This window comes from Motacilla alba, chromosome 12, assembly GCF_015832195.1.
Source record: "Motacilla alba alba isolate MOTALB_02 chromosome 12, Motacilla_alba_V1.0_pri, whole genome shotgun sequence".
Lineage (NCBI taxonomy): Eukaryota > Metazoa > Chordata > Aves > Passeriformes > Motacillidae > Motacilla > Motacilla alba.
Genome location: NC_052027.1, coordinates 17,484,226 through 17,508,064, shown reverse-complemented (window position 1 = coordinate 17,508,064; position 23,839 = coordinate 17,484,226). Strand labels below are relative to the sequence as shown.

At 42.5% G+C, this 23,839-nt stretch overlaps 2 protein-coding genes across 6 annotated transcripts in view; one reads left to right on the top strand and one right to left on the bottom strand.

The window, feature by feature from the left end:
- Positions 1-2,211: 2,211 nt before the first annotated feature.
- On the bottom strand, positions 2,212-12,749 carry NOL8 (nucleolar protein 8). 4 transcript variants are annotated; one of them, XM_038148675.1, is made up of 17 exons: positions 12,628-12,749; positions 12,017-12,199; positions 11,812-11,874; positions 10,939-11,017; positions 10,499-10,646; positions 9,577-9,645; positions 7,396-9,264; positions 7,014-7,130; positions 6,578-6,697; positions 6,179-6,263; positions 5,681-5,825; positions 5,090-5,173; positions 4,225-4,499; positions 3,885-4,011; positions 3,365-3,435; positions 2,598-2,680; positions 2,212-2,286 (listed from the first exon to the last, which is right to left on the bottom strand). In XM_038148675.1, the coding sequence occupies exons 2-17, from the start codon at positions 12,153-12,155 to the stop codon at positions 2,233-2,235; spliced, it is 3,528 nt and encodes a 1,175-aa protein (XP_038004603.1). In that variant the 5' UTR covers positions 12,156-12,199; positions 12,628-12,749; the 3' UTR covers positions 2,212-2,232. The 4 variants fall into 4 exon arrangements, with proteins under 4 accessions (XP_038004603.1, XP_038004602.1, XP_038004600.1 ...); XM_038148674.1 differs by lacking the exon at positions 12,628-12,749 and adding an exon at positions 12,590-12,618; XM_038148672.1 differs by lacking the exon at positions 12,628-12,749 and adding an exon at positions 12,300-12,510.
- An 18-nt stretch (positions 12,750-12,767) lies between these two features.
- LOC119705869 (centromere protein P) overlaps positions 12,768-23,839 on the top strand; it is a 112,484-nt gene continuing 101,412 nt past the window's right edge. The window contains exons 1-7 of one of the 2 annotated variants that reach the window (XM_038148686.1): positions 12,768-12,835; positions 13,368-13,479; positions 14,631-14,779; positions 15,230-15,387; positions 15,741-15,829; positions 18,518-18,606; positions 23,525-23,621. In XM_038148686.1, the coding sequence (XP_038004614.1) occupies positions 14,643-14,779; positions 15,230-15,387; positions 15,741-15,829; positions 18,518-18,606; positions 23,525-23,621 (570 nt within the window). In that variant the 5' untranslated portion in view covers positions 12,768-12,835; positions 13,368-13,479; positions 14,631-14,642. Of the gene's footprint in view, positions 12,836-13,170; positions 13,480-14,630; positions 14,780-15,229; positions 15,388-15,740; positions 15,830-18,517; positions 18,607-23,524; positions 23,622-23,839 lie in introns of those variants that run through there. The other variant, XM_038148687.1, reaches the window with a different exon arrangement.

The window sequence follows — 23,839 nt, the reverse complement described above, 5'->3', positions numbered from 1 at the left end:
GGGAGCAGGCAGAGGAACAGGGCTGAGTTGGGAAGCTGCACCCGGGGCTCTGCAGGGAAGCCGGCAAGGGCTCGAAGCAGGAGGGGCCCGAAGAGCTTGGCCGGACAAGCCCGAGCTGTGGACACTTTGGCCTCAGCGCCAGCATCCCCTTTGCTTCTCCAGGCCCTGGGCACTGCTCCAGGGCTGCTCCCGCTAGTTACATACAGACACAGAGCTGCCTGCTCTGTCTCAACCCTCTTCAGCACTGGACAGCAGGACACAGGAACATGTTGTCTTCAGTACATTTTCTAATTATTAAAAGTCCTGCAGAGAAGCAGCTCATATTCCAAGCATGCACAGAGGAAACCAGAAACCCTGGTACAGACCTCGAACTGACTCTAGAAACACGTTTCTTTTCACAAACACAGACTAACACGTTTGGTTAATGCTTTTTCCGATTAGATCTTTGAGAGGATTTCAAAAGGGACATTTTTTGGCAACTTCTTCAAGGAACAAGAAACATTTCTGATCTCTAAAAGAAGATTTATTGATTTGCTTCCACTTTCCTCTGGGAATCCACATGCTTCACCAGGCATTCTGAAAATCATGAAAATCCAACATAATATTAGGGGAAGTTTCTGAATTCACTGTTTGTCTCAAACACTTTCTTTACATACAGTCAAGCAACTGGTCTTGTAACATACAGAGAGGCAGTGGTTTCCCGGACTGGACATTGCAAGATGTCATTATGCAGTCCACTATACTAAAAAGCTTTTGTTGCCTGGTCAATTACAAAGCCTCAAGCTCTTCTAGAGGCTTTCCTCAATGCAACTTCATTAGGTTGCTCAACTCTCAAGCCTGTCCAGGTCTCATTGAAGGGCAGCACAGCCTGGTGGTGCCTCAGCCCCTGCTCCTGGTTCTGTGCCATCAGCAAAGGTGCTGAGGGAGAGCTCCGTCCCTTCTGCCAGGTCACTGGGGAATAAGGCAATCAAGGCTGGCTCCCGCACGGCCGCCTGAGCTCACAGCTGTCTGAGTTTGGAGCTCCCCTGTCCACTTCTGTCCTGAACTGTCCCAGAGCTGCCTCAGGAGCGTGTTATGGGAGGCAAGGACAAAGGCTTGCTGAAGTCCCGGCTGACAATGGCCACTGCTCTCCCCTCACAAACGCAGCCAGCCACTGCAGCAGAGGTGGCTATGAGATTGGTCAAGCATGGCTTCCCATTCCTGTTAGTCCACAGGCTTAGAGATGGCATCCAAGAGGAGCTGTTCTGTCACCTTTCTGGGGATGGAGCTGAGGCTGATGGGCCTGCAGTTTCCTGGCTCCTTTTTGGTGTCCCTTTAGAAGGCTGGAGTGATGTTGGCTTTCCTCCACTGCTCACACCTCTCTCTGGGGCTATCACCTTCCCTGACCTGCTGCCAGTGCACCCTGTGCCAGAGGCAGGAGCAGAGATTTCTCTTGGCCCCAAAAGGGAACGCTGGGCTCAGGCCGTGTGTCAGTGCGACCTGACAATGGCAGGGGAAGGCAGGGCTGGGACGTGGCTGCCCAGGGACCAGAGGGGCCCCACACCTCGGGGCTCTGGGCCTGTGCTGCAGGCTCACCGGCTTCTTCCTTCCCAGAATCAGTGGAGGAACAGCCAGAGGACACTGAAGTGTTCCATGACGCGAGGATGGGAGGAGAAGGAGGACAGGAGCAGGGCTGAGCTGGAAGTAGAGCCCTTGTGGCTCTGGGCCTGTTCTGCAAAATCCCCACACTCTTCTTTCTCCCACAGAGAGAGAGGATCAGCAGTCGCAAGAGACTGCAGCGTTCCTGGCTGACAGCTGATTGACCAGAACCAGCCGGGGCTGTGACAGCTCTGCTGCTCTGGGCTCGGCTCTCGGGCAAAGCAGCCGGTGTCCCTGGGCTGGGGTCAGTGCCCAGGCTGCGCTTGGCAGAGCCCCTCCGCTCCTGAAGGGCTCGGGGCACTGCTCTGGCCTGGCCTGGCCCGGGGCCTGGGGGCCTTTGACATTCCTGCTTGCCATTACAGCCTCCAGGGATGAGCCGGAGCCCAGTGGCCCCATCTGGCCAGACAGTCAGGACTGGAGCCTTCCCGTGCCTCCCCAGGACCCGAGAGCCTCAGCCCAAGCTCCAAAACATGGCCTAACAGGGTTTGCCAACATTTTTCCTGGTTAGATCCTTGAAAAGATTTTGAAAGTAACATTGTTTAGCCACTTTTTCAACAAACAGATAGGAAAAGCTTCTGATCCGTGAAAGAAAATTTATTGTTTTGCTCTCACTTTTCTTTTGGCATCCTTGTGCTTCTTCCTGCATTCCTGAAAATGGAGAATATTCAACATAGTATTAGGAGAACTTCCTGAATTCAGTTTTTCTCCTAAATACATTCTTCACATATAGTTAAATAGCTGCTCCTGAAACATACAAAGATGTAGTGCTTTACCTCAATGGACAACACAACGTGATGTCATACGCACTGGTACGCTAAAAAACCTCTCTTCCCTGGTCTACAAATTTAAGGCTCTTCTCGAGGTCCTGAATTAGGTTTGCATGCACATTCATACCTGCATTCCCTCCCCATGCTCAGCTTTCACCTAGAGTTACCAGGGAGCAGATGTTACATACTCACCTCAAGCAATGATCTACGTCTGTCTTCCCAACCCTCTTTTTCTTCCTTGAGCTCTACTAATCTACAGAATAACTTTGGGCCCTCTGCACAAAACAAACAACCAATTAATAGGCTTAAACACTTCTGACTGGGCTGCTGCTTCTAACAATCATGACCAACACAGCAATAAAGTCAGAAATCGATTCTTCACATCCTTCCTGTTCTCTTGCCCCCCCCCCACCCCCCCCACCTTGGCTCCAGCAGAAATGTTCCCTGCTGCAGCCTGGTGTACCGCGAACAATGAAAGGCAGCAGCAGTTTTCCTCAACATGCCGCAATCTAAATTGCAGTGAAATAGCAGCTGCGTCATTAGAAGCTCAGCAGCAGGATCGCACATCTTCCCCCAGAGCTGAGACCTGCTGAGGACTGAGCTCTCCATTTCAACACACCCTGTAAATCAGGCTGGAAGACTGCAGTTCACTAAGATACGCCTGAAAGGATCCAAACTGTCTAGGTAACCTATCAAGTGACTATTGTTTTGTAAGCTCTAAAAGTCCAGATTCCTATTGCGCAATTATCTGAAAGAAAAGAAAACCAGAAATCTGCTTGACCTTGATTTTACCTGGACTTTCTCACGGGATTCCACCACAACTTTGACCGCAAGTAAGGGTGGCAAATTTTGACTAGAAAACATTCATAACTACGCAGCATTTTTTCCTCCCCACTGAATTCCCGGAAGGGTTTAAAAGGAAAATAAATACAAAAGGGGGTGAAGAAATTCTGTCATACCTCCTAGGCGTTCATCATCTTGGGAGAAGAAGAAAACTCTCGCACTTTCTGTGCGTGGTAAAGAAAGAAACCTAGACAAGTACAAAGGGATTTGAGCATCCTAAATTGTACTATCAAAATCCATGAACACGAGTTAAAACTCTAGCTCTTCAGAGAAACGGTATACATTGAAAAGCTTTATTCCCTAGTAACCAAATAGAGCTTTTTCTTTTACAAAACCCACTTGCAAAGAGAAAACGGACTGTGGCTTTGGCTTTTGGCCAAACTCAGTTTGGTGCTGGTCAAACCAAAATGACCCGGTTAATTTCTTGTGCCTGACTTCTCTTTTTTCATAATCAAGTTCACATCAAATGGGCTGCTGGGAGCTTTGACTCTGTGCAGCATGAATGGTTTGCCAAGATGACTTTCATTGCTCAGAGGTGTGCAATGTCCATTTCCCACTTCCTGAGTGCTGCTGTGAATATTCCCACAGCATCCAACTACTACAGGCAAGCAGACAACAAAGAGAAACGGAACTTGCATTTCTTGGTCCTTTCCAACTTCTGTCACATCAGGCTCATCATCACCCTCAGAACTGCTGTCTTGGAAACGTGGATCCTCTTGCCATGTGACTTTTGCCGGCTTTATTGTTCCAAGTACGTAAGGCTCTGCAATAACAGCACCAAGAGGGGAGAGAAAAAGCCAAAACCAGATTATTTCTCTACTTGCCAGGAAAAAGTCCTAATTCAAGTGAAATACTTACAGTGGAGAAGACAGATTTAGCAAGGACAGAATCTGCTCCTCCTAGATTTTCCTAGCTGGATCTTTGTTCCAGTATTTTCTACTTTGTTTTAGGGATGTCTTACACATTCTGCTGTTACCTTCTTTGATGCCCAACTCCTCTGTGTCTCCAAAGAAGGAAAACTTGAAAGCACTCAGCTCCTGAGCTGCATTGTTCTCAGACAAAGGTCCCAGATGGTCATCTGGGGCAGAGTCCTGCTCATCCTCTTTGTCCCAGGGCATTTCCTCAGTCTTTTCTGGTGTTTTCTTTGAAGATCCAAACAAGTCTTTCAAATCAGCAGCAATATCATAATAGATTTCTTCGGACACTTGAGGCAGTGTCTCACTCTCTTCTTTCTTCTTCCTTTTGGCTTTACTGAAATGAGATTGCTCAAGGATAGCAACACAGCACACATCCTTTTCAGAGACAGCTTCCCTAAGAGCCACCTTGCTCTGAATGCCTCCCTAAGCGTATCCAAGCCCGTTAAGGAGTGCTTCACTTGCAAGGGTAAGCAGTGGGGAAACATCTGAGGCTGGAGAGTCTAAAGGCAGGAAGAAGAGTCCTTTTTAATGACCCACATCCTTAAGTGACTTTTCGCTGAATACACGGCTACACAGAAATCAGGGTAGCACAGATTTCTTAATCTGATCAATCCTTAGCACAGATTTCTTAAGCTTTTCCCACAGACCTGCAAATCTCAAGGTCCCTGAATTGACCTTTCTGACCTTCACTGAGGACAGAAAATGGCATCCACAGAACAGATGGACTAGAAAGGAAAGATGACACTACATCTTGGTTTTAGTGGTCACAATTCCTATTACATCTTGATTTTAGCAACTGGAGAGAGAACTACATTAGAATCAGATTAATCTGCATAGTTTCAAAGTGAAACAGTTTCAAGCTGTTGCTATAAGCATCTTTCCATGGGAAGAAACACAATTGTAGTTACCAAGCTGTAATACTACCTCTCCTTTTCTGTAGCACTTGGTTTCCTTTCAAAAACTGCATGGTCCTCTCTTGTTGGATCATAACGGAGGGCATTAATATCTCTATAAAAATAGAAAGGAAAAGAAACACCAGTGTACAATCTAAATGCCAAAGTGAAAGCTACCTCAAAATTTTGCAGCCAGAGCAAGATTCACAGTAGTTCCTTTACCAAACAAGGTCTAAATCAATCCAAAATGTAACTGGCAGCTAGAAAGCACCCTCTAGTCAGTGTCTGGGTCAGGAAACATATAAGGAGAAGTGGATTTAATCGAATTGTGATGTTTCTGATAAAACACAGCCCTGACTTGTGTGTTATGCAGTGAGTTTATACCTGCACCTGATAATCTCTTGAGGAGCTACCTAAATACAGCTATCCGTATAGATGTGGATGTATTTCTTGAGTACCAAACATTGCATAAATTCAAATAGTACAAAGGAGTAAAAAATGCAAAACAACACACAAGAACCCTTTATGCCCATCTTTCAAAATTCAAAGATTTCAGGGTTTTTCAGCTTCCTTTCTAAGCCTTACTAAACCTCGTTCTTTACTGATAGCAGATGATTCATACTTGAATTTCTTCACACTTGTGGCTGTTTTATTTGGCTTGGGCTGCTCCAGGTTGATATTCAGGAGGCTTCCCAGTATTTGCAGATTTTTCTTTTTCTCCGCAGCAAGCTCCTCGTCTTCATCTGCCTTCAGACTGTTTGCCTCTGCTAGGAAAAAAATAAATACATTCTATCTACTCTGCTAAGCTTGTAATGTGGATGCCTAACATTTACTATGGTACTAGAAGAGCTCACATCTATGAACACATCACTTGCTTTTATCTTGAAGCTACTTGAAGGTTTTCTGCCTTGCACTGTAGAAAACCTTTCATTAGAAACGTCACAGGCATCTATTTCATGGCAAAGTCAGAGCATTTATTTAACCCAGTCCCTGATTGCATCACACAACTGTGCAACCCCCCTGCCACTGACAGATGCTCTACACATGACCCCAGTAAAGCAAGAAAGGCTCTTGGAAGGCTCTATGGCCACCAGTAACCAGGAAACGTGATCAGCTTTACCTTCTTCCTCACTGTCACTCTCAAGGAATCGAGCATCCATGCGGAACCTTTCATCAGTGCCAAAGCGAGATTGTAGCTGCAGGAGCTGAACAAATGAAACAGATGCTATTAAGCACTGGAGAAGAGAATCATAATTCAGGACCTTTTTTTGTTTACTATAACAATGGCAACATCCTCTTTTGGTGCCTTTTTCAGTAATTTCTTTGTATATGAAGATGACAATGTCAGAGAAACTCCTCCCACTCCCCACCACACATTATGTCCTTCCTTTATGGGAATTCTGTTTTAAGTTCACAAAAATCATATTCAGCAAGAATGAAAAGACACAGGTTATGCTCTTCTGAAGTGGTGTTATGGAGACCTTGAGGAAAACTAAATTACAGTAATGGCTTCACTCACTTTTTCACCAGCTTTGCCTTCAAACTGGGGCTTAATTTTGAATCGCTCATCATCCGTATCCTCTTGCTCATCCTCACTGCTTTCAAACAGTCTGCCCGAAGGTTTGGGAGCTGACTTATCCTTTGTTACACAAAGAGAAACGAAGAGAAAAGCAGCTGTTCACATTAGTTTGAGAATGCAATTGTTCATGTGCTCTCCAGTTTAGCTGAAATAGCAGATTTCTTGCACAACCAGCTCTCTTCCTGATCCATGTGCTTCAAATCTTACCTTGTCCACACACCTTGTACAATTTCACTGTACAGTTATGACTATTCAGTTTTACCATAGGCACAATACCCATGCAAAGGGAAACTCAGGTGTTACAATAGGAGATAGTTTGGTATAAAAATTCAACTTTACGATTGCGTCACACTGATTTTTTCCCAGTAACACTTACTTCTCCGTGCCCATTTCCCAAATTTGCATCCTTTTTCAACATCTCATCCACTTCAACTTTGTCTTCCACATCAGAATCAAATATGATGTGTTTGTGCTGTCCTGCTGGCTGCCTGTCCTAGGAGAGAGTCAACTGTCAAGTCAAACACATCAAATACCTGCTGTGCTCATCTGAAAGATGTTTTCATGACACAAAAAGAGGAATCCACTATTACTCTTGCAGGTATTCCAGGGAGAAGGTATGCAGCATTTTGTATACTCTCAAAAGAAAACTGGCAATGTCATTAGAAATTCCAGAGTATGATTTCTAAACATCTTACTGCACATGTATTAACCACCCTCTTCCTTGTATTGTGTACTATTCAAGCAGAAGTTGTAATTACCAGATTTGAAAGAGCTCCTTGAATGAGTTTCTTCTGTAACTCCCTCTCTCTTTGTCTCTCTTCCAGCGCTGCCAGCCTCCTCTGGTTGTCCTGGAGCTGTTTCCCTAGTGTACTGGGCTCCTTTGAGGCAGCAGCTCGAAGACAAAGCTCCTGATCTTCCAGAAGACTTGTGTTCTCATTGCCACCTTTATTACCTTCACATTCTGTATTTCTTTTGCTTGTATTCCTTTTTAATGTTTTGGAAAGGAGTTTTGGGCTCTTCAGCTGCTGTATAACGTGCTCCTGGGCCCCTGCAGCATCACTGTCTGTGTCACTGCTCTCATCACCATGATCAGCACTGGCAGCAGCAGCTCTGTGCTCTGAATTTTGGTCTTGTAGAGAACTCACACCTTTATTCTTTCCTTGCAAATGAGGCCTGGAACCAGGCTGAAGTCTCTGACCTGCTGAGGAGGCAGCAGCTGACAGTTCCTCATGCTGTTCCAAAGGCACTTTGTGTCTCTTTTTGCTGCTGACTTCCAGTGAACACAAGGGACGGTTCTTTGACTGATTTTTAGATGACTCCTCCCCAAAATAAGAAGTACAAGCTTCAACTCCCAAACTTTCTACAGACTTCTTCTTTAAGCCAGTGCTGTCCTTACTTAACTCTTTTACACAAAGGGACCCCATTCCTCTGAAGGGCTGATATTTCAAATGTGAATTATTCTGTCCCTTAGAGCTTTCTTTAACAGCATCCTCCTCCCCTGCTAAAATATCAGCCAGCACATCTTCAGGACAGATGTTTTTTTTTTTAACTGCAGGGTGAAATTTAGAAAGTTTTGGTTTATTTACAGTATTATCCTTGGGATTATCTTCAGCACTGGACTGACAAGGACTCTGTTCCCTGCCTGACCCCTCTGCAGGTGTCCCAGTGTTTTCTGCAGCCAGTGCTTTTAAGTCATCCAAGGTAAGGTCTAAGCGGTAACAGTTTTGCATCATAGACTCATAATCAGAGCTGGTTTCAGACTCTGAACAAGAGCTGTCACTATCACAGGTCTCTGTTGTACTGCTGGCTGCTGTACTCTGCAAGGCAGCAATTCTGGATTTTTTGATTTTCCCTTTTCTTTCAATGTGTTCTTCTTTTAAACTGCGAGGTTTCAGTGAGGAGCTATTTATCAAACCACTTCTTTTTTTAGATATTATTTCTTTATTTTTCACCCTCCCCTGTTTAGAGTCTTCTGGAGTTCTACTTTCAGCAATGATTTCAACTGTATCTGCTGAATCATAACCATTATCACATTCCATAGTCTCTTTCTCTTTGTTACTTCCTTTGATAGCTTTCTTCATGGCATCTGAATTGCTTAAGGACCAGTGGCTACTGTATTTTAATTCAAAATTATCTCCAACAATTTCCAAGTGTTCACTTTCAGTCTCAACATTCTCAACTTTCTGTCTTTCTGCCTCTTTCTTTACCATTGCTCTGATCTCCTCTTCAGAATCAATGTCACTTTCAGAAACACAGGTATTATTTTTGGCTGTAACTCCATTAGCATTTTTAGATATTTTCCCATCCGCTCTCCTTGCTGGAGGCAATTCCGACTCCTCACGAGGTTTGGGTTTTGATCTTTGGCCGAGCTGGGGTGAGTCTGTGTGTTTGGGATGTGAAGGGCACCCAGAGGACAGAGCTGCTCCATTCAGGGCCTCTCTGCCCAGCTGCCTCCGCTTCTCCGGTGCTTTCCTGGTCACAGGGAATTCCCCTCGCCGCTTCCTGCTCACGCTGCCATCTCCCCCTTCCAGGCTCCAGGTGAGCTGGGATACAGGAGCTGCATGTGCCAGCTCTGGCTCCAGCTTCCTCAGGTTGTGGCAGTACTTCGAGGGGTCATACTTCACCACGTTGGTCTGAGTTAAGGATTTGAAAGCCCCCAGTTCTTTCAGCAGACTCAGGGCTTTATGAAGAGGCTGAATTCTGCAGGAAAGGACAGCAAAGAATCCTCTCTCATGCTATGACTGTAAGCCTTTAAGCGACTGAGTGCAGTGTAAAACAACTACTCATGTCACACAAACTTACTGCAGGATTTACTTGGGGGATTCAGTAAATTAAGCCTGACAGAGGAATAAAAATTAGGACTGTCAAGCAACTGTTTTCTCATATGACAAAAGAGGGAAGGGAATTGCGTTCAAGGCCAAACAATCAGAAAAGGATATTTTATTTTTTTGTTGATTCCTGAGGTGCAGGATAGGCAAGACTCTGCCAAATTTTCCAACAACCCATTTCTGAAAGAAAAGAAAAATAATCAGTGTTTAAAAAAAAAAGAGAGTAGAATTAACTCTGGAACAAAACAAATGTTTATTCCTGAATAACAAAAACACTGTGATTAATTCTTTTTTTCTTTATTCTCTCTAGTGAGCCCTACCATGCAACTTGGCCAGCCTCCTTCTCAGAAACAAAACAAACCAAAGCCAACCAAAAAAATAAATTTCTACAACCTATAAATAAAGAGTGATAACAAGGAATTAAATTTCTTCGTTTTTAGCACAGGGTTTTAGCAAGGTTTCTGGTTTATGAATTAACAGTGGTGCCTACAAAGACAGGATCACTATTATTTTGTTCTTTTCCCCCTTCTCACAAAAAAATTTAAAAATCCCTCCAAAACCACTCTGTGCTTAGCAAACAGTTTTGAAAACTTTGTAGTAAATACAAATTTTGTTGCCTAAATTTGCATGTCAGGGGACATGCTTACTTTTGTAAGCATGGGCAGACCCTGATCCTGTGCTGAAGCTCAATCTAGCCACCAAAAGTTGTGTGGTGCATAGAAATAATTCCCTTTCCAAGCTTTTAAGGGTGACACAACCATATTCCCAGTATAAATGAGGAGCAGGGCATTTCCTCATTTCACATGGCAAGAGTGGACAGTATGATCATGATTATTTCCACTCATTGCAAATAATGACAGGAGCTCTTTCCATGTCTACACACGAGGTATTTCCTCAGAGTACTTTCCACAGCTTGGACTGTCACTCTTAATAATGAAGTTTCTTTACATAAAGGATAAATTTGCCATGAATTTAGATGCAATGAGCTTGCTTTTTGTTGTTTTATTTCTCTTATACATCTACCCCACCATACCTTGTGGTCTGGCACCTCTGTACCTGGTACTGCTCTCATGTGGAAGTCCACAACTCCCTTTTTTTTCAGTGATTCCAACAAACACATTTGGTCATTTCTTTGCAGTTTTTCTTTCTGCAGCTTTGCTTCCTCCCTCTCCGTGGCCAGCCTGTACCAGAAAGTACATCACACATGAGAAAAGGAGCAGAATCGGAGCTGGCAGTGATCCCCTCCCACAGAACAGCAGCCACTCACTACCCAGGGCATTAACACCCATCACCTCTGAGGGAACAGTGATGCAAAACCTGTTACAGCATCAAAGATAAATCAACAGCCCAGAGAGTCGAGCAAAACTGAAACAATAAGAGTGTACAAAATGAAACTACAGCCATAACATTACCAGATAAGCAGAAAAAAGGCAGTTTTAGCAACAACATACATTTGAAAAGATTGGTTTCTACCTGTGCAAAAAGCTTTCTTTGGCCAACTCAATTTGCAGTGTGCCCCCTTTCCATTTTGTTTTATTTAAAACTGACATGCCTGCAAAACAAAGATGGGAAATGAGTGTTTTCTACATCAAAAAAAAAAAAAAAAAAAGCCCATCAGAGACTTTACTAGGTCTCCTTCTATGACAGCCTGAGGTTCCCCCAGCATGACCTTGTACCTGACTGCTCACTTGGGTTAGGGCTACATCTGAAAGGGCCAATATCCAAATCTTAAACCAGCAGGTTTACAGCCAAAACTGAAGCTCTCCCTTCAAAAGTGCCCAATGGCAGCATTCCCCAGACCCAGGGGCACATTGCAAAAGAAGCTTTACATCAGCTCTTCTTCTGGGCGTCCTCTCACAGAAATCAATTCCAGTGTTTTATAGATCCGATGAAAGCACATGAAGCATAAAAGGCTTAGAACAAACACACAGGGTGCCCAGAGCAGCTGTGGCTGCCCCATCCCTGGAAATGTCCCGGGCCAGGTTGGACAGGGCTTGGAGCAGCCTGGGACAATGGAAGGAGTCCCTGCCATGGCAGAGGGTACAATAAGATGATCATTAAGGTCCCTTCCAAGGCAGACCATTCTCTGAGCCTCTGAAACTCACAAATCACCTACTTCAGTCACAAGGGATCTTCTCAATCTGCTCACAGCAATTTCTGAAAACTTCAGCAAAGCAGCTTCCACAAAACTGCAGCTTAAAGAAAATTAAATTAACCTGACAAGAAAATGAAGGAGGCTCTGCCATGACCACAGCTGGATGTGACAACATGAAATGAGCTATCAGCAATGTAACTTGGCTCAAAAACATAACTAAGGAAAAAAACCAAACACAAAAAAGTACTTACACTTTTTCAGATCTGCATCAGAAATGCTGACACTGATGTAAGCAAAAGTTTTCATAGGATTCCCTGATCAATGACAAACATTAAGTTAGTTTCTATGTAGCTTCATAATTTCCTTTTAAACTGATGTGTCTCTAAAGCAAAAATTCCACTTCATGGTCCAAAGAGAAAAGCAAATAACTTTTAAAAATTGAAAGAAAACTGTTACCCTGATCATCTTTCCTGGTAATAATCTCTGCCTCCAAAACATGCCCAAACTTGCCAAATCTTTCTTCCAGCTCAGCCTTGGAAACCGTATGGCCAAGCCCTCCAACATAGAGACGTTTGGAAACCTGTTCCTTCCCCATGCTGCCAAGCCAAGGTGTCACACCAGAACATGCACTCTGTTCCTCTGCAAGGAGACAAAACAGTTCAGTGACACGCAAATTCCTGTGATTAGAATAATGAATCAGGGACAAATCAGTGCATTAAAAAGCCACGAAAAACCTTACGAGCAGAGCACTCCTTTGAGTTGCAGTGGGTAACACACTCTGTTCCACAGCAGCGACAGCAAACCCCGCGCTGCTGCAGGAAACCGGAGCTCAGGGCTTTTTTAAAACCCTGAACCATATAACTGAAGTATACAACTTCAGCGAGAAGCTGAAGCGAGAATAAGCGCAAACGGCTCTTTACAATATAACCCAGGGGTTCCCTATGATAGGAACACAGCCCACACCCCACCCCTCCCCTCCCGGGGGATGTCGAGGGACCCCCGGCCTGAGGAGCCCCGGCCCGGCCTCACCGCCGCCATGTGCGAGCCTAGCAGCGCCACCGCCTTACCTTCCCCCCCGCAACTCTTCCCAGCGCTCACTCGAAAAAAAGGGTTCCGCCTGCTGGTGCCGCTGGATTCTCATCGGCTGCTCGCCTCGGCTGGGTTCCTGTTTCCGGCCGGTCAGGTGTGCTGGGAACACAGGGGCTGGGTCCTGTGACAGCGGAGGCTTTGAAAGTGACTAACCGGGAAGAAAAGGGGAGGCGTTTTCCGGAACGCGTGAGTAACGATTAACGCGGACAAGGGGACAGCGGCCAAAGCAAGGCTTTTTTGCTTTCATTTATGATAAAGAACTCGGGAATTACCCCCCCAGCGGCTCTGTTGTTCGAAAGGGAGGGGAAGGAAGGCGCGGCCGGCGCCACCCGCTCGGTCAGCAGCTGTGGTAGCGCCCAGGCTCGTGAGTTGGCGCGCGGTTCGAAAAGTGCGGGACGCGCGCGCCGGCTCCCGCCGCTCAGCGCCCTCAGCGCCCTGCCCTCAGCGCCCTGCCCTCAGCGCCCTCAGCGCCCTGCCCTCAGCGCCCTCAGCGCCCTGCCCTCAGCGCCGGCTCCCGCCGCTCCTCTCTCAGGGCCGAGAGTCCGCGGCTGTGGTGGCTGCCGGGGCTCCCAGGGCTCCCGACTGCGCTGCTCGGACACCCGTTCCGCCCCTGGGGCACCTCTGTCACCTGCGAGTCTCGGCGCGGGTCATTCCCGGCTCCTCGGACGAGTCGCGTTTCAGCATCGCCCTGCGGAGGTCTGAAGGGTTTCTTCTGCAGGGAAGCAGCAGGCTCGGAACGCACCGGTTCGGTTCTCACAAACGCTCCAAAGCGCTTCCCAGCTCCTCCTGTGGCAGCATAAAGTCAAATACTCTGAGCTGTAAACGGGCAGGTACGTAAAAATGTGAAGGATGTGATGTTAGTGGGTAAATATTTATAAATATACACACGTATGATATATAAGAGGAGAACTGTTTGTAAAAGTTCTGTTTTACTTGATTCAAGAGTAGGTATTTTTTTCTAGATATAAAATCTTTGAGTCTTCTGCCGCCTAGTGAAATCCTTGAGTTTAGGTAGCTGTAAGTAGTTTATGTCTCCTGTTACTGCTGTTAAAAGAAGCATTAGCTGACCTCGGGTAATGTTTTACTTTTCCACACCATACTCTTTATTGTGACCATGACTTTCTTCACCATATCCAATTCAAAAAAATCTGGGGAAGACTGGGTGATTATTTAATTGCATATGCTTCCTTTACTCACTAAGCTATTTTGTAATGCAAAGTGTGCTTTCGATGTTGTTTTCTTATGTGTGTTATAAAGGCACTGCTTCCTAGGAAACAAACAAATAAAATGCAATTTCCCCCTCATCCCCTTTGACTGAATGATGTTAGTGTGGAACTTGCACACCACATAGAGTAGGGGTGGTTTAAAACATTTTGAATACCCTGCATTTTAAATGAGCCCATATAGAGTAGGGGTGGTTTAAAAACACACAAAACTAAATGTTGGGGTTTTCCTGGTCAAAAAAAATTAGCCCCTTAGTTTTGAGCAGCATATATCTTCCACACACTTCTGAATGTGTTGTAGCTAGGCTGAATGTCAAATTACTATTTTTCCTGAAAACTGAGGTTTATTTTTTAAATTCTTGGTGAAACGTGTTTGCAGTTCGTGTCTCTGTACGTATATGTTTACTCTGAAGGCAGATTGTGCTAGGAGCAGCTGTGCCTCGTCTGCCCAGATGAGTCGTTAGGTCAATTGGTCAAAGCTGGGTTCCATTTTTGTGTCTGATTGCAGTTGGTTTTTACCTGTGGAGCAGCTTGTTGTTCTATTACAGCAAATGTGAAACAGCTGAGTGCACTCCTGGATCAAATAATGACTAATTAAAAAGGTTCTTAAAGCCTCTGACTCCATTAGATCCCTGATTTAACTGTTGTCTCTGGAGGCTGTGCGCTGCTCTGTATCTTGAAACAATTGCCTAATGTTATATTTGTGATTTTAGAAAATTGAATGTTCCTGAGAAATATCCTTATTTTGTTTTATGCAGTGATTCTGAGAAATGGATGAGGGTCTTTTTCAAGCTTATGAAGATGAAATCCAGGCACTGGAAGAAGAAATTAGGCTGTTGACAGAAAAGTATGAAGATATGCGACAAGAATCCACCTTCTTTTCTGATGAGGAGATACTGAAGTCAATGTATGCCTTTTTTTTTTTTTTTCATTTGTTAGATTAATAGAATTTCTTTGTCAAAATTGTTTGGGATAAGCTTTTGCGTCTGTGTTAGGACTTTGTAAATGTAAACTCCATGGATGAAATAAGTCACTTATATGAGTAAAGGCATCTTAGCTCCCTTTTCTTGGATGTTTTTGCACATATCTCAAAATGGACACTTGCACCTCCAAACTTGAAATAAAAGCTGTGTCTACCTGGCAGTGAATGGAAAGAGTTCATGTAAGTTACAATAGGTTTCTTGTTTCCAGCAATGTGATCCAACTGAAAGTTGACTCCTTGGAAACTGATTTGGGTCTGAAAACCATCAGCTCCCATTACTAATGCCTTTTATTTAATGATATTGCTAATGATATTGCTGTACTGACATGTTATGTTTAACTATTTTGCCCTTTTGATTTTTTTTTCCCATTCTAGAAAATCATTCCAAAGAGAAACTCAGGGAGAAACCAAGGAACATGAATCTCCATCAGACCTGAAAGCTCAGCTTGAAAGTCTAGAAACAGATCTCTCATTTTTAATGGCATTTACTGGGTTTCATTTCACAAGTCATTCCAAGAAAACAGTGGAAAAAAGTAAGCAGTTTTCCAACCAGTAAGCAACTGAGCACACTGGTTGCAGTTCATCTGCAAACCTCTGTTCTAATTCACGGTTAGCAGAAAGACCATTACTTTGAAATACAATAAGACTTGGTTCATCAACAAAATAGTTTCTGAGTAAATATTGTCCTTTTGTTCATGGGAAAGTGACAGACTACTATTGTGCTTTGCATGAGGGAAGGTGGAGTTAGTTGTTGGTGTTTTTTAGCATGTTAAACTTCTTTACATGAGAAATGGTAACGGTACTTTAAATATGACTAAGGGAAGAAATGCAGTAGTTATTGAATAGAAGTGTAATTGATTATTTTGTTAACTTGATTTTGTAACAGCTCGAAACAGGACGGTGCAGAAGCACAGATTATCAGGGAAGTGTCACTCCCTGTCTTTTCAACTGGAATTCCAGCTTCTTGAAATGCAGGTAAGGGTCAATATATGCTTTGAAAAAAAAACAGCTACCAACCAAAACTTCAAATGGATAAATGTCACTGCTTCCTTTTCCAGCTGAAACCTTCAACTGTTTAATCTACGTTTCAGTGTGTTCTTTTGGCTCTTTAACATCTGGACCCAGCTTAGGAATTCTGTGTGCATCCGAGCAAGATAGTAGATGGTAGATAAAAGGTCAGGTTTAGTGTTCAGCCACAAAATGGTTACTGTAGAATTATTTAGGTTGGAAAAAACCTTCAAGATCAAGTCCAGTTGTTAACCCAATACAGCCAGGTCTTTATCACCTTTCCTTCCCAAAAGATGCTCCCTGCAGGTTTCTGACTGACACTGAGGTAAAGCCCTGGGAGCACTTGGTGTCCTCCAGCTCTGCCGGGTGCCCACTGGGGCCTGACCCAGTACAGCTTTCATCCCACTCAACACATTCTATTGTCACATATCTTATTCTGGAAATTGGAAGATGCCAAATGTTACCTCTCAGGAAGAAACAGGAAAAGCTAAAACACTACAAACTTCAGCAGGTCTCTTTGTTGGGTTGGGTTTGTTGGTTTTTTTCCTTTGGTTATATTTGTGTGTGCTTGGTTAATGTGAGTAATCATTGCAGCACTGCTGCAAGTTACACCAAGGATTGCAGATTTTCTGGGAGGGAGCTTTTTCATAAGACTCTATTCTTAGCACAGAATTCAAGATGCTAAGCAAAGGAAAACAGCTTCTACCCCAATTTGCAATAGCAATTTTCTAACACTGTTCTACTTTGTCATGGTATTTCTAACATCACAAAAACTTTATTTTTCAGCTTAGCTTTAAAATTGTGGTTTTGTTTTTGTTTTTTTTTATTTAATGAGATGGGACTGAGAGTGAACAGTAAAAATGTCCTTCCTATTCTTTAGAAAAGCCATATTATGAATTTGGGAATTGAATATTTAGGCCACATGCGGGTTTTATCCTTTGAAACTACAAGGGTTCAGCTGTATGAGCAACCTCTGAAGTCCATTTGAGATTTAAAACTTGTGGTCTTCATGATGCCTCTTCACATTTGCATGTATAAAACTGCACTTAGAATGTTTCTCAGCTGCATCTCCTGCAGCAAGAGGACATCTTTTGGTGTCAGTGGGGCTCAGAGGGGTTACTGGGTGTTAAATTTACTGCTTAAAACCATTGCACCACTGAGCGGCAGCACTTGGCTGCCTAATGTCTAAAATTTGGGCTACTTTGAATGCTGATGAGATAGGGGATACCAGGTGTGTATACCCTCACTTCTGCTGTAAAAGGATAATTTTGAGCTGATTTTTGCATGATTTTTTTTTTTGTTGGTTTGCTAGAAGTACATCAAAATAAGTACTCAAAATAACCTGTCCTGACATTAGCACAGACAAGGTAGTGCAGTTATAACCAGATTCACCTGTCCTGAGGAGTAAAAGCTGTTTTTGGGAAGTGCCCAGCAGGTTGCAGGTCTGTTGGTATGCAGCAGAAGATCAGGAATAATTTTTTCACACTGTTAACTGTAGCTATTTATTCTAGTAGTGAAGTTACAATAGAGTTAATTCAACTTCATGATATTAAGTATTAGGAGAGGACATGAGCTTGAAAATCAGCCAAAACAAGTATAAGCCTTTGGGAAAGCAATAATTTAAAAAGTTTCTTTCTTGCCCAGAGATTTCCTTTTAAATCTTTTTATTTGGCCCCACAAAGGCATTTTGGCATGATAGTAACCCCTCCACTGGCAAACCAGTCCCTTCAGAAGGAGGCATGTTAGCTTGTGACTGCTGGCAGCTTCTCTACAGCTCCATCCCCCTGTTGAACCTTGTCTCTAAACCTAAAATGATTTTTCCTGATGTTATTTAGTACATCCACTAATCTCTGTAGTGCCTTGCTGTGCTTTTCCCATCTTTAGTGATGGCAGAAGCAGGGCTTCTGTCCGAGCAGCACAGGGCCTGCTGAGATGTGTGCAGTCCTCTCTTGCCATTCCCATTTGCTTGTAGTGACTTGGTATAAGAAGTTTCAAGTGAGACATTTCCTATGGTCTTCAAACCATGATTTTAAGCTTTTTCGTTCACTGTTACTGAATCCATTACTTTGGTGTGCTCAAGAATGCATAGCAAAGAGAATTAACTTCTTTTGCGGCCTCATTTCTACTCTGACCACCTTTCCTCATTCTTTTACAACTTATTAAGTAATTGAGAATAATTTTATTATCCCACTCATATTTCTGAGTAACAGTGACTGTAAAAAAGGACAATATTTTGAGACAAAACTATAGGGTTTAAAATTAAAAAAAAACCAGCCCAAAACTAACAGATAAAACCTTATATGTGAATTTTCTGGTATATGTGGCAGCTCAAGGCTGTGTTGAGATATGAGAAGAATCTTAAAGAAATGGGATGGATGTGACAAGAAGTAATGAACCTTCCTTTATATATTTTTTTCCTATGCTGACAAACTCAGGTCTTATTCCAAAAGCCTTGTGTGGATAATAGTGTTACTCTTGAAATGAAAGAAACTGTTCACACGCACAAACTGTAGTTTTAAAAATGCTATTTTAAGGATTATAGTAGTTAGCAGCATTAATATTTACTTTTTCCTGTATTTTTATATGCAAATAGGCACATTTTTCTCCTCACCAGAGCAATTTCTAAAATATTTTGTTGTTATTTCTCCAATCTAGAACAATGAGAAAGTGTCTGCTGTTGTTAGTGATCTCAGCATTATAATGGAATCCAGAGAAGATTCAAATGTGAGCAAGTTTGTGTCACGGTAAGATGGAATTTTTTGCTCAAGGCAAGTTATTGTGTGGGATATGGGATACTAAATGCAGTGCTGAGTTTTCCTGTAAATTGGTGGCAGCCTGTGTCTTTATGTGATGTGTCCTTAGCCCAACCTAAATACTTCCCATCCCTTATCTGTATCCTGGAGAGAAGATGACAGCCATGTGATTTTTAAGATCTGGAAAGACCTTTACAAATTCATGTTAGATAATTGTTCCTCACATGTCTACGTGAGCTGAGAGTGGGTAATGCCTAAAGTGCACATCCAGAACCCCTCTCCAGTATTTGCCTGTTTCTGATTCTCAGCTCTCAATTCCATTTCTCTTATTTGCAACAGGATTTATTTCACTGATATATTAAAAAAATGTAATTTAAAAACATGGACTAGTGTATTTGTCCAATGTAATTTGTGCAATGGCTTAAGAAAATTAACATACTAAAACTGAAATGTATGAATGAATACTGTTTCTTATTATTTTCTGGAGTATGCCAGCTTCTTGTGGTAATGGTCAAATTATTTGTCTGCAGTATTCCACTGAATTCTGCTAGCAAGCTGTTCTGAGAACAAATCCATTATCACTGAGTCATTGATTTAATTCTTTTTTTTAAAGTTGCTTCTTTTGTTTTCTATTATTTTTTAGGCTTGGGGAGGGAGAGGAAGGGCCAACAGATGGATGAAGAGAGAGGTCTATTTAGTTTCCTCAGGTTTCAGTAGTCTCTACTGAAAACTATTTTACTTAAAGGCTTTGAGATTTCCATATAAATCTACTAAAGCTTGTGGTGAAACTGGGAAGAACAGTTGACTGCTCTCAAGAAGTGGGATTTAGAAGAGGAAATTGCCCTGTTTTAATCATGAGTACTTTATGACAGCAGAAGTGTATTGGAACTTAACAGTCACGCTGGAAAGGAATGTGTTGAAGTAGTGTCAGACTCTATTTCATCCTGGCTGGAGCACTGCTCTCTTGTCTTTGTCTCTTCTCCTTTTTCACCTTGTGCCAGTTCTCGTAGCACAAGTTTTCATGAATGATAGAAGATGTCAACAAAGCAGGCAGTGCTTTCTCCTGAGCCTCCCTTTGCACGTGCCTCCTTGGCCTTGTGTCTGTGGATACCCTTGCAGCCACGTGGCCAACAGGATCAAGGGGGTCACTAGGTTGAAAAATACTTCTGAGGGTAGGGAACAACCCAAACTTGTTCCCCCATAACACCTTCAAATTTCACTTTTCCTGTGTGCCTTGTCCAGGCCACAGTGTGTGCTGGCAGTGTGAGGCAGTGAGTCCATGGCTGATGCTGGCAGTGCCTGTTTGAGAGCACCCCCTGTTCCAGTGAGTCTGTGATCTCCCTTCAGGGGCCTGTTCTCTCAAAACCCTTTTGTTGGGCTACTCCTCATTTCTTTTTCCAAGTTGTAATCCCCTCATGTCCAGTTTCAGACTTTTCCCGACTTGCCCCTTGTTCTTTATTTTGCTCCTAAAATTCCTACCACTTCCCTTCTTTTCCCTCCATTCCTGACCAGCTGAATCTGGTCTCCTGCTGTCTTGCTCATTTTCAGCCTCCCTACCAGTTTGTTTTCTTCTCTTGCTTCCTTGGCCCAGTCTTGCCAAATCCATTGTCTAGTTCTGTTCTGTTTTGTCTCCTGGCTGGGATGTTTTTTCCTCCCCAGTTTTCTAATTTTTTTTGGCTACGTTTTTTTTTCATAATACGTGTCAGAAAATGGTCTTTAAGAACAGCAGTGTTAAAAACCTGGCATTCAGTTCCTGCTTTGGCAGAAAATAGGGGAATGCTAGAACACTTGAACAATATCTTTTTAAATGAAGCAAAATGCAGCAGTCTGCAGGTACTGCTGTAATATATAAATGGTACATCTCTATATAAGAATTGTACATTTTTTAAAAGTGGGTATATTTTTATATAATTATTTTGTGACAATAACAGATGCATGCAAATGAAATCACAATATTTAGTTGTCTTTTTTTGGATTTCACATGTGTCCCCTTTGGACCACTTATCACTTTACTAGTGTGGAGAACCACAACATCCAATAACACTCTGGTCAGTCCTTTTTCCTTTTTTAGACTTGACACCCCGTTAATTGTTGGGGGAGTTCACCTTTGCATGGGTTGCTTAGGCAAATAGTGCAATTTTCATAATGCTTAAAATCTCTTACTTTTTACTATCTAGCTAGAATCTATAAGTCGGAGCGCAGGATTTAGAAAATGTGCATTATATTAAATACTGCATGGGCAAAGTCCCTTGCAAATGAAGAGAAGCAGGAATTCTCCCCCCAGCTTTGAGTCCTGCTTTCATTTTCTATGCTAATGTAGGAAGTCTTGCAGTGAGTTAAAATAGATTTTCTCCCTTAAAATACATAAAGGAACACATTAAAGTAGCTTAGGTACTCTTACAACAGGTAAATTTTCTATATACTTCTGTGTTTTGTTGATATTTTGTGAAAGTGTGTCTGGATGAAGAGCCCGTGATTTTAAGCTGACGGACTTACTCTCTGCCTGACTATCCTTTTCACTGGTTTTGGACGACTTCTCTGTAACATGGATGTTGGCATTGGAGACAGGTGTTTTCTGCTCCAAGTGGATTTTTGTAATGCTAAATTCTTTCAAAATAAAAAAAAAAAACTTGAATTTTACCATCCACTCTCTTATTACCTTGTTATTTTATACCATGTTTCCTTGGTATTTTAGCCTTTGCTGTAGTTGACTTCAGCAGGAGGAATTAGGCTAATTTGGGCTAATTAGGAGTTAGTGTTTATGGGTAGATTAGATGCTGAGAGAGTTTGCTGAACTGGTGAATTCTTACTCCTTTGCCAATATGGATTTACATACAGCTGTTCTTGCCACCAGATTCCCCCTTTCTAGACACTGAGTTCAGCTTTCTACCTTGACTTTAGCCAGTGCTATGTGAGCAAAGTCCATCCTCAGATATATTGGTTGACTAACTTCTACATTGGAAGCTGGTTCTTTGAACTTCTCCCCAAAGCTTTTTCTTCCTGTTGATGATCCAGCCTTGAAAAATATCTGCTGCATCACCTAAAAACAATTTTGAGGCAAAAAGGAAATAAACTAATTACCATGCTAAACCAAGGTCACAGTGTTTGTGATAGAATTTTAAATAGCCTAAATGTGGATTTTATAAAAATTGCCAAGTTCTTCAAAAAGAATTTCAAGTGTGTAGTTTGGTAACAAAGTTTTGTGTTCCCTTTTCCATGAGTGGAGCTTGAAAAAGCCCAGTGCAGTTTGTGTGGAATCTGTTCTCCAGGCACAGATGTGGGCAGTTGTTACCAAGGGTCCACAGTTCCTATAGAATGTGTAGACTTTGACATGTACAATTCAGAGTTGTGGTTAAAAACAGCTGCCAGACCAGGGCTAATGAGCTATTGTAAATCAATGTCTGTGTCCTTCCCGGGACTCACTTTTCCCAGTGCTGCCAGCATTTTTTTCATCTTGGCCTGATTTTGTTGGCAGCTGTGACTACTGTGGTAACTTCCTTTAATGATGCTGTTCTTTCCAGGCTGGGATAAAACTTGTTTGGCTTTTCTTTCACATTTTCAATATCTGAATGACCTTAATGTATTTTTTTCCAGTTTCTTTGTGTAACTGGTTAAGGTTTGCTGTTCCGATATATCAAATAGAGCAGGATTGAAAGCACAGTTCTCCCTGGGCAGGCTGAACTGACTTTGTAATCCACTGTTGTAGCCATTCTGTGAATGCCTCAAGTCTCTGATCTCAGCTGTTCTGAAAATCAAAAAAAAAAGCTAATCTCAGAATGGATGTTAGAAGTCTAATTTACATTAGAAATTAAATACTCTAACTTTCTGAAATATTCTCAAACATCAGTCAGGTATCTTAGGTTTTGTAAACTTGTAAAATCCTATATTAGTAACCAAAATAAATATTTGTACTACCAAAACAGTGCTTGCCAGGTGTGTTTTGATGATGGCTAATAGTCTGTGGCTTCATATCAACAATGACATGAAGCCTTTCACCCTTATGTTTAAATAATCATGTTACTTCAGGTATTCTGACATGTGCCTTTTGTGGAGTTCTGCATCCTTTGCATTCCGGCTGCGTTTGTTTAGTGAAAACTGCACACCCTTTATGAGCTTTTTTTCCTCTTTTCCTCAACAACCCTGCGTGTATGGCTTGCTGCCTGACAGTTTGTCACCTTCTATTGTCTCTTTTCCTTTCTCCATCCTGATTCTCGCTAGAAATTCCAGAAATAAACATTTATACCTATCTTTCTCTCCCACTCTCCCCCCAGCATAAGAAGGAACATGGACCTGTTGGAGCAGGTCCAGAGGAGAGTGAGGAAGATGTTCAGAGGGTTGAAGCCCCTCTGCTCTGGAGACAAGATCACATCAAGGTTTAACTGTCTGACAAAAGTTTTGATTTAGTTGCCCTGTGTCATCAGGCCTCCTTTCATCGTGAAGCTGCAAGGTTAATCTTGAAAAGCTGAATGTCATGTGGGCAGAGGCAGGTAACATGTCATGTAGAGTTAGTTGGCTAGCACAAAGATTTTGGGCATATTTGAGGGTTAGTGATGCAATTTGGGAAATCTTACCCTTTTGCAGGTTTGGGTTTTACTATGCACCATCCTAGAATTTATTTAGAACATGAGTTGAACAAGAATAAAATCAAACTAAGATTTTGCAGGTGACTACTTTGTTCCCACATTTTACATGCAAGACAAATGCTAGAAACACTGGTTTAGGAATGTGTTCTTCAACCTCTTTTTCAGCCATTACACTACAGCTTTTTTCAGCTTTGTAATTCTTATTTTGGGTGATTTCTACTTCATATTCAAACAATACTAATTAATTTTTTTAAGTGTTAATTTTAGGCCATCATATTGATAGATCCGATTATGAGTGGGTTGAACAATATATTTTTGTTTTATAGCACTGAAGAATGTGGAGATCTTATAACATTTTTCAGAAGCCTTTCAACCTATGCTGAGTGGTATGAGCATCGTAGACACACCTTCCTGCATTTCAAGGTAGTGTCTGTCAAGCCTTTATTTATTAGTACAATATTTATTGTTTTAAGAAGTTTAGTAAGACAGAGCATTGGAAGTGAAACTGGCTGTCTTTAGCAGAATATAGATCTTAATTTTGTATGCGGTGGTGAAGAGAATATGAGCTAAAAATTTGTGCTGTGTTCAAGGGGCAATTGAGCAGCAATTGCTGTGTTCCTCATGGGTGGAGGAAAATAAGA

Coding starts and splice junctions, on each gene's coding strand:
- NOL8 (XM_038148672.1), bottom strand. CDS start 12,417: ATGGTTCAGGGTTTTAAAAAAGCCCTGAGCTCCGGTTTCCTGCAGCAG. Junction 12,200..12,299: donor CTCAAAGGAGTGCTCTGCTC/GTAAGGTTTTTC, acceptor GTCTCCTTGCAG/AGGAACAGAGTGCATGTTCT. Junction 6,698..7,013: donor TGGGAAATGGGCACGGAGAA/GTAAGTGTTACT, acceptor TGTGTAACAAAG/GATAAGTCAGCTCCCAAACC.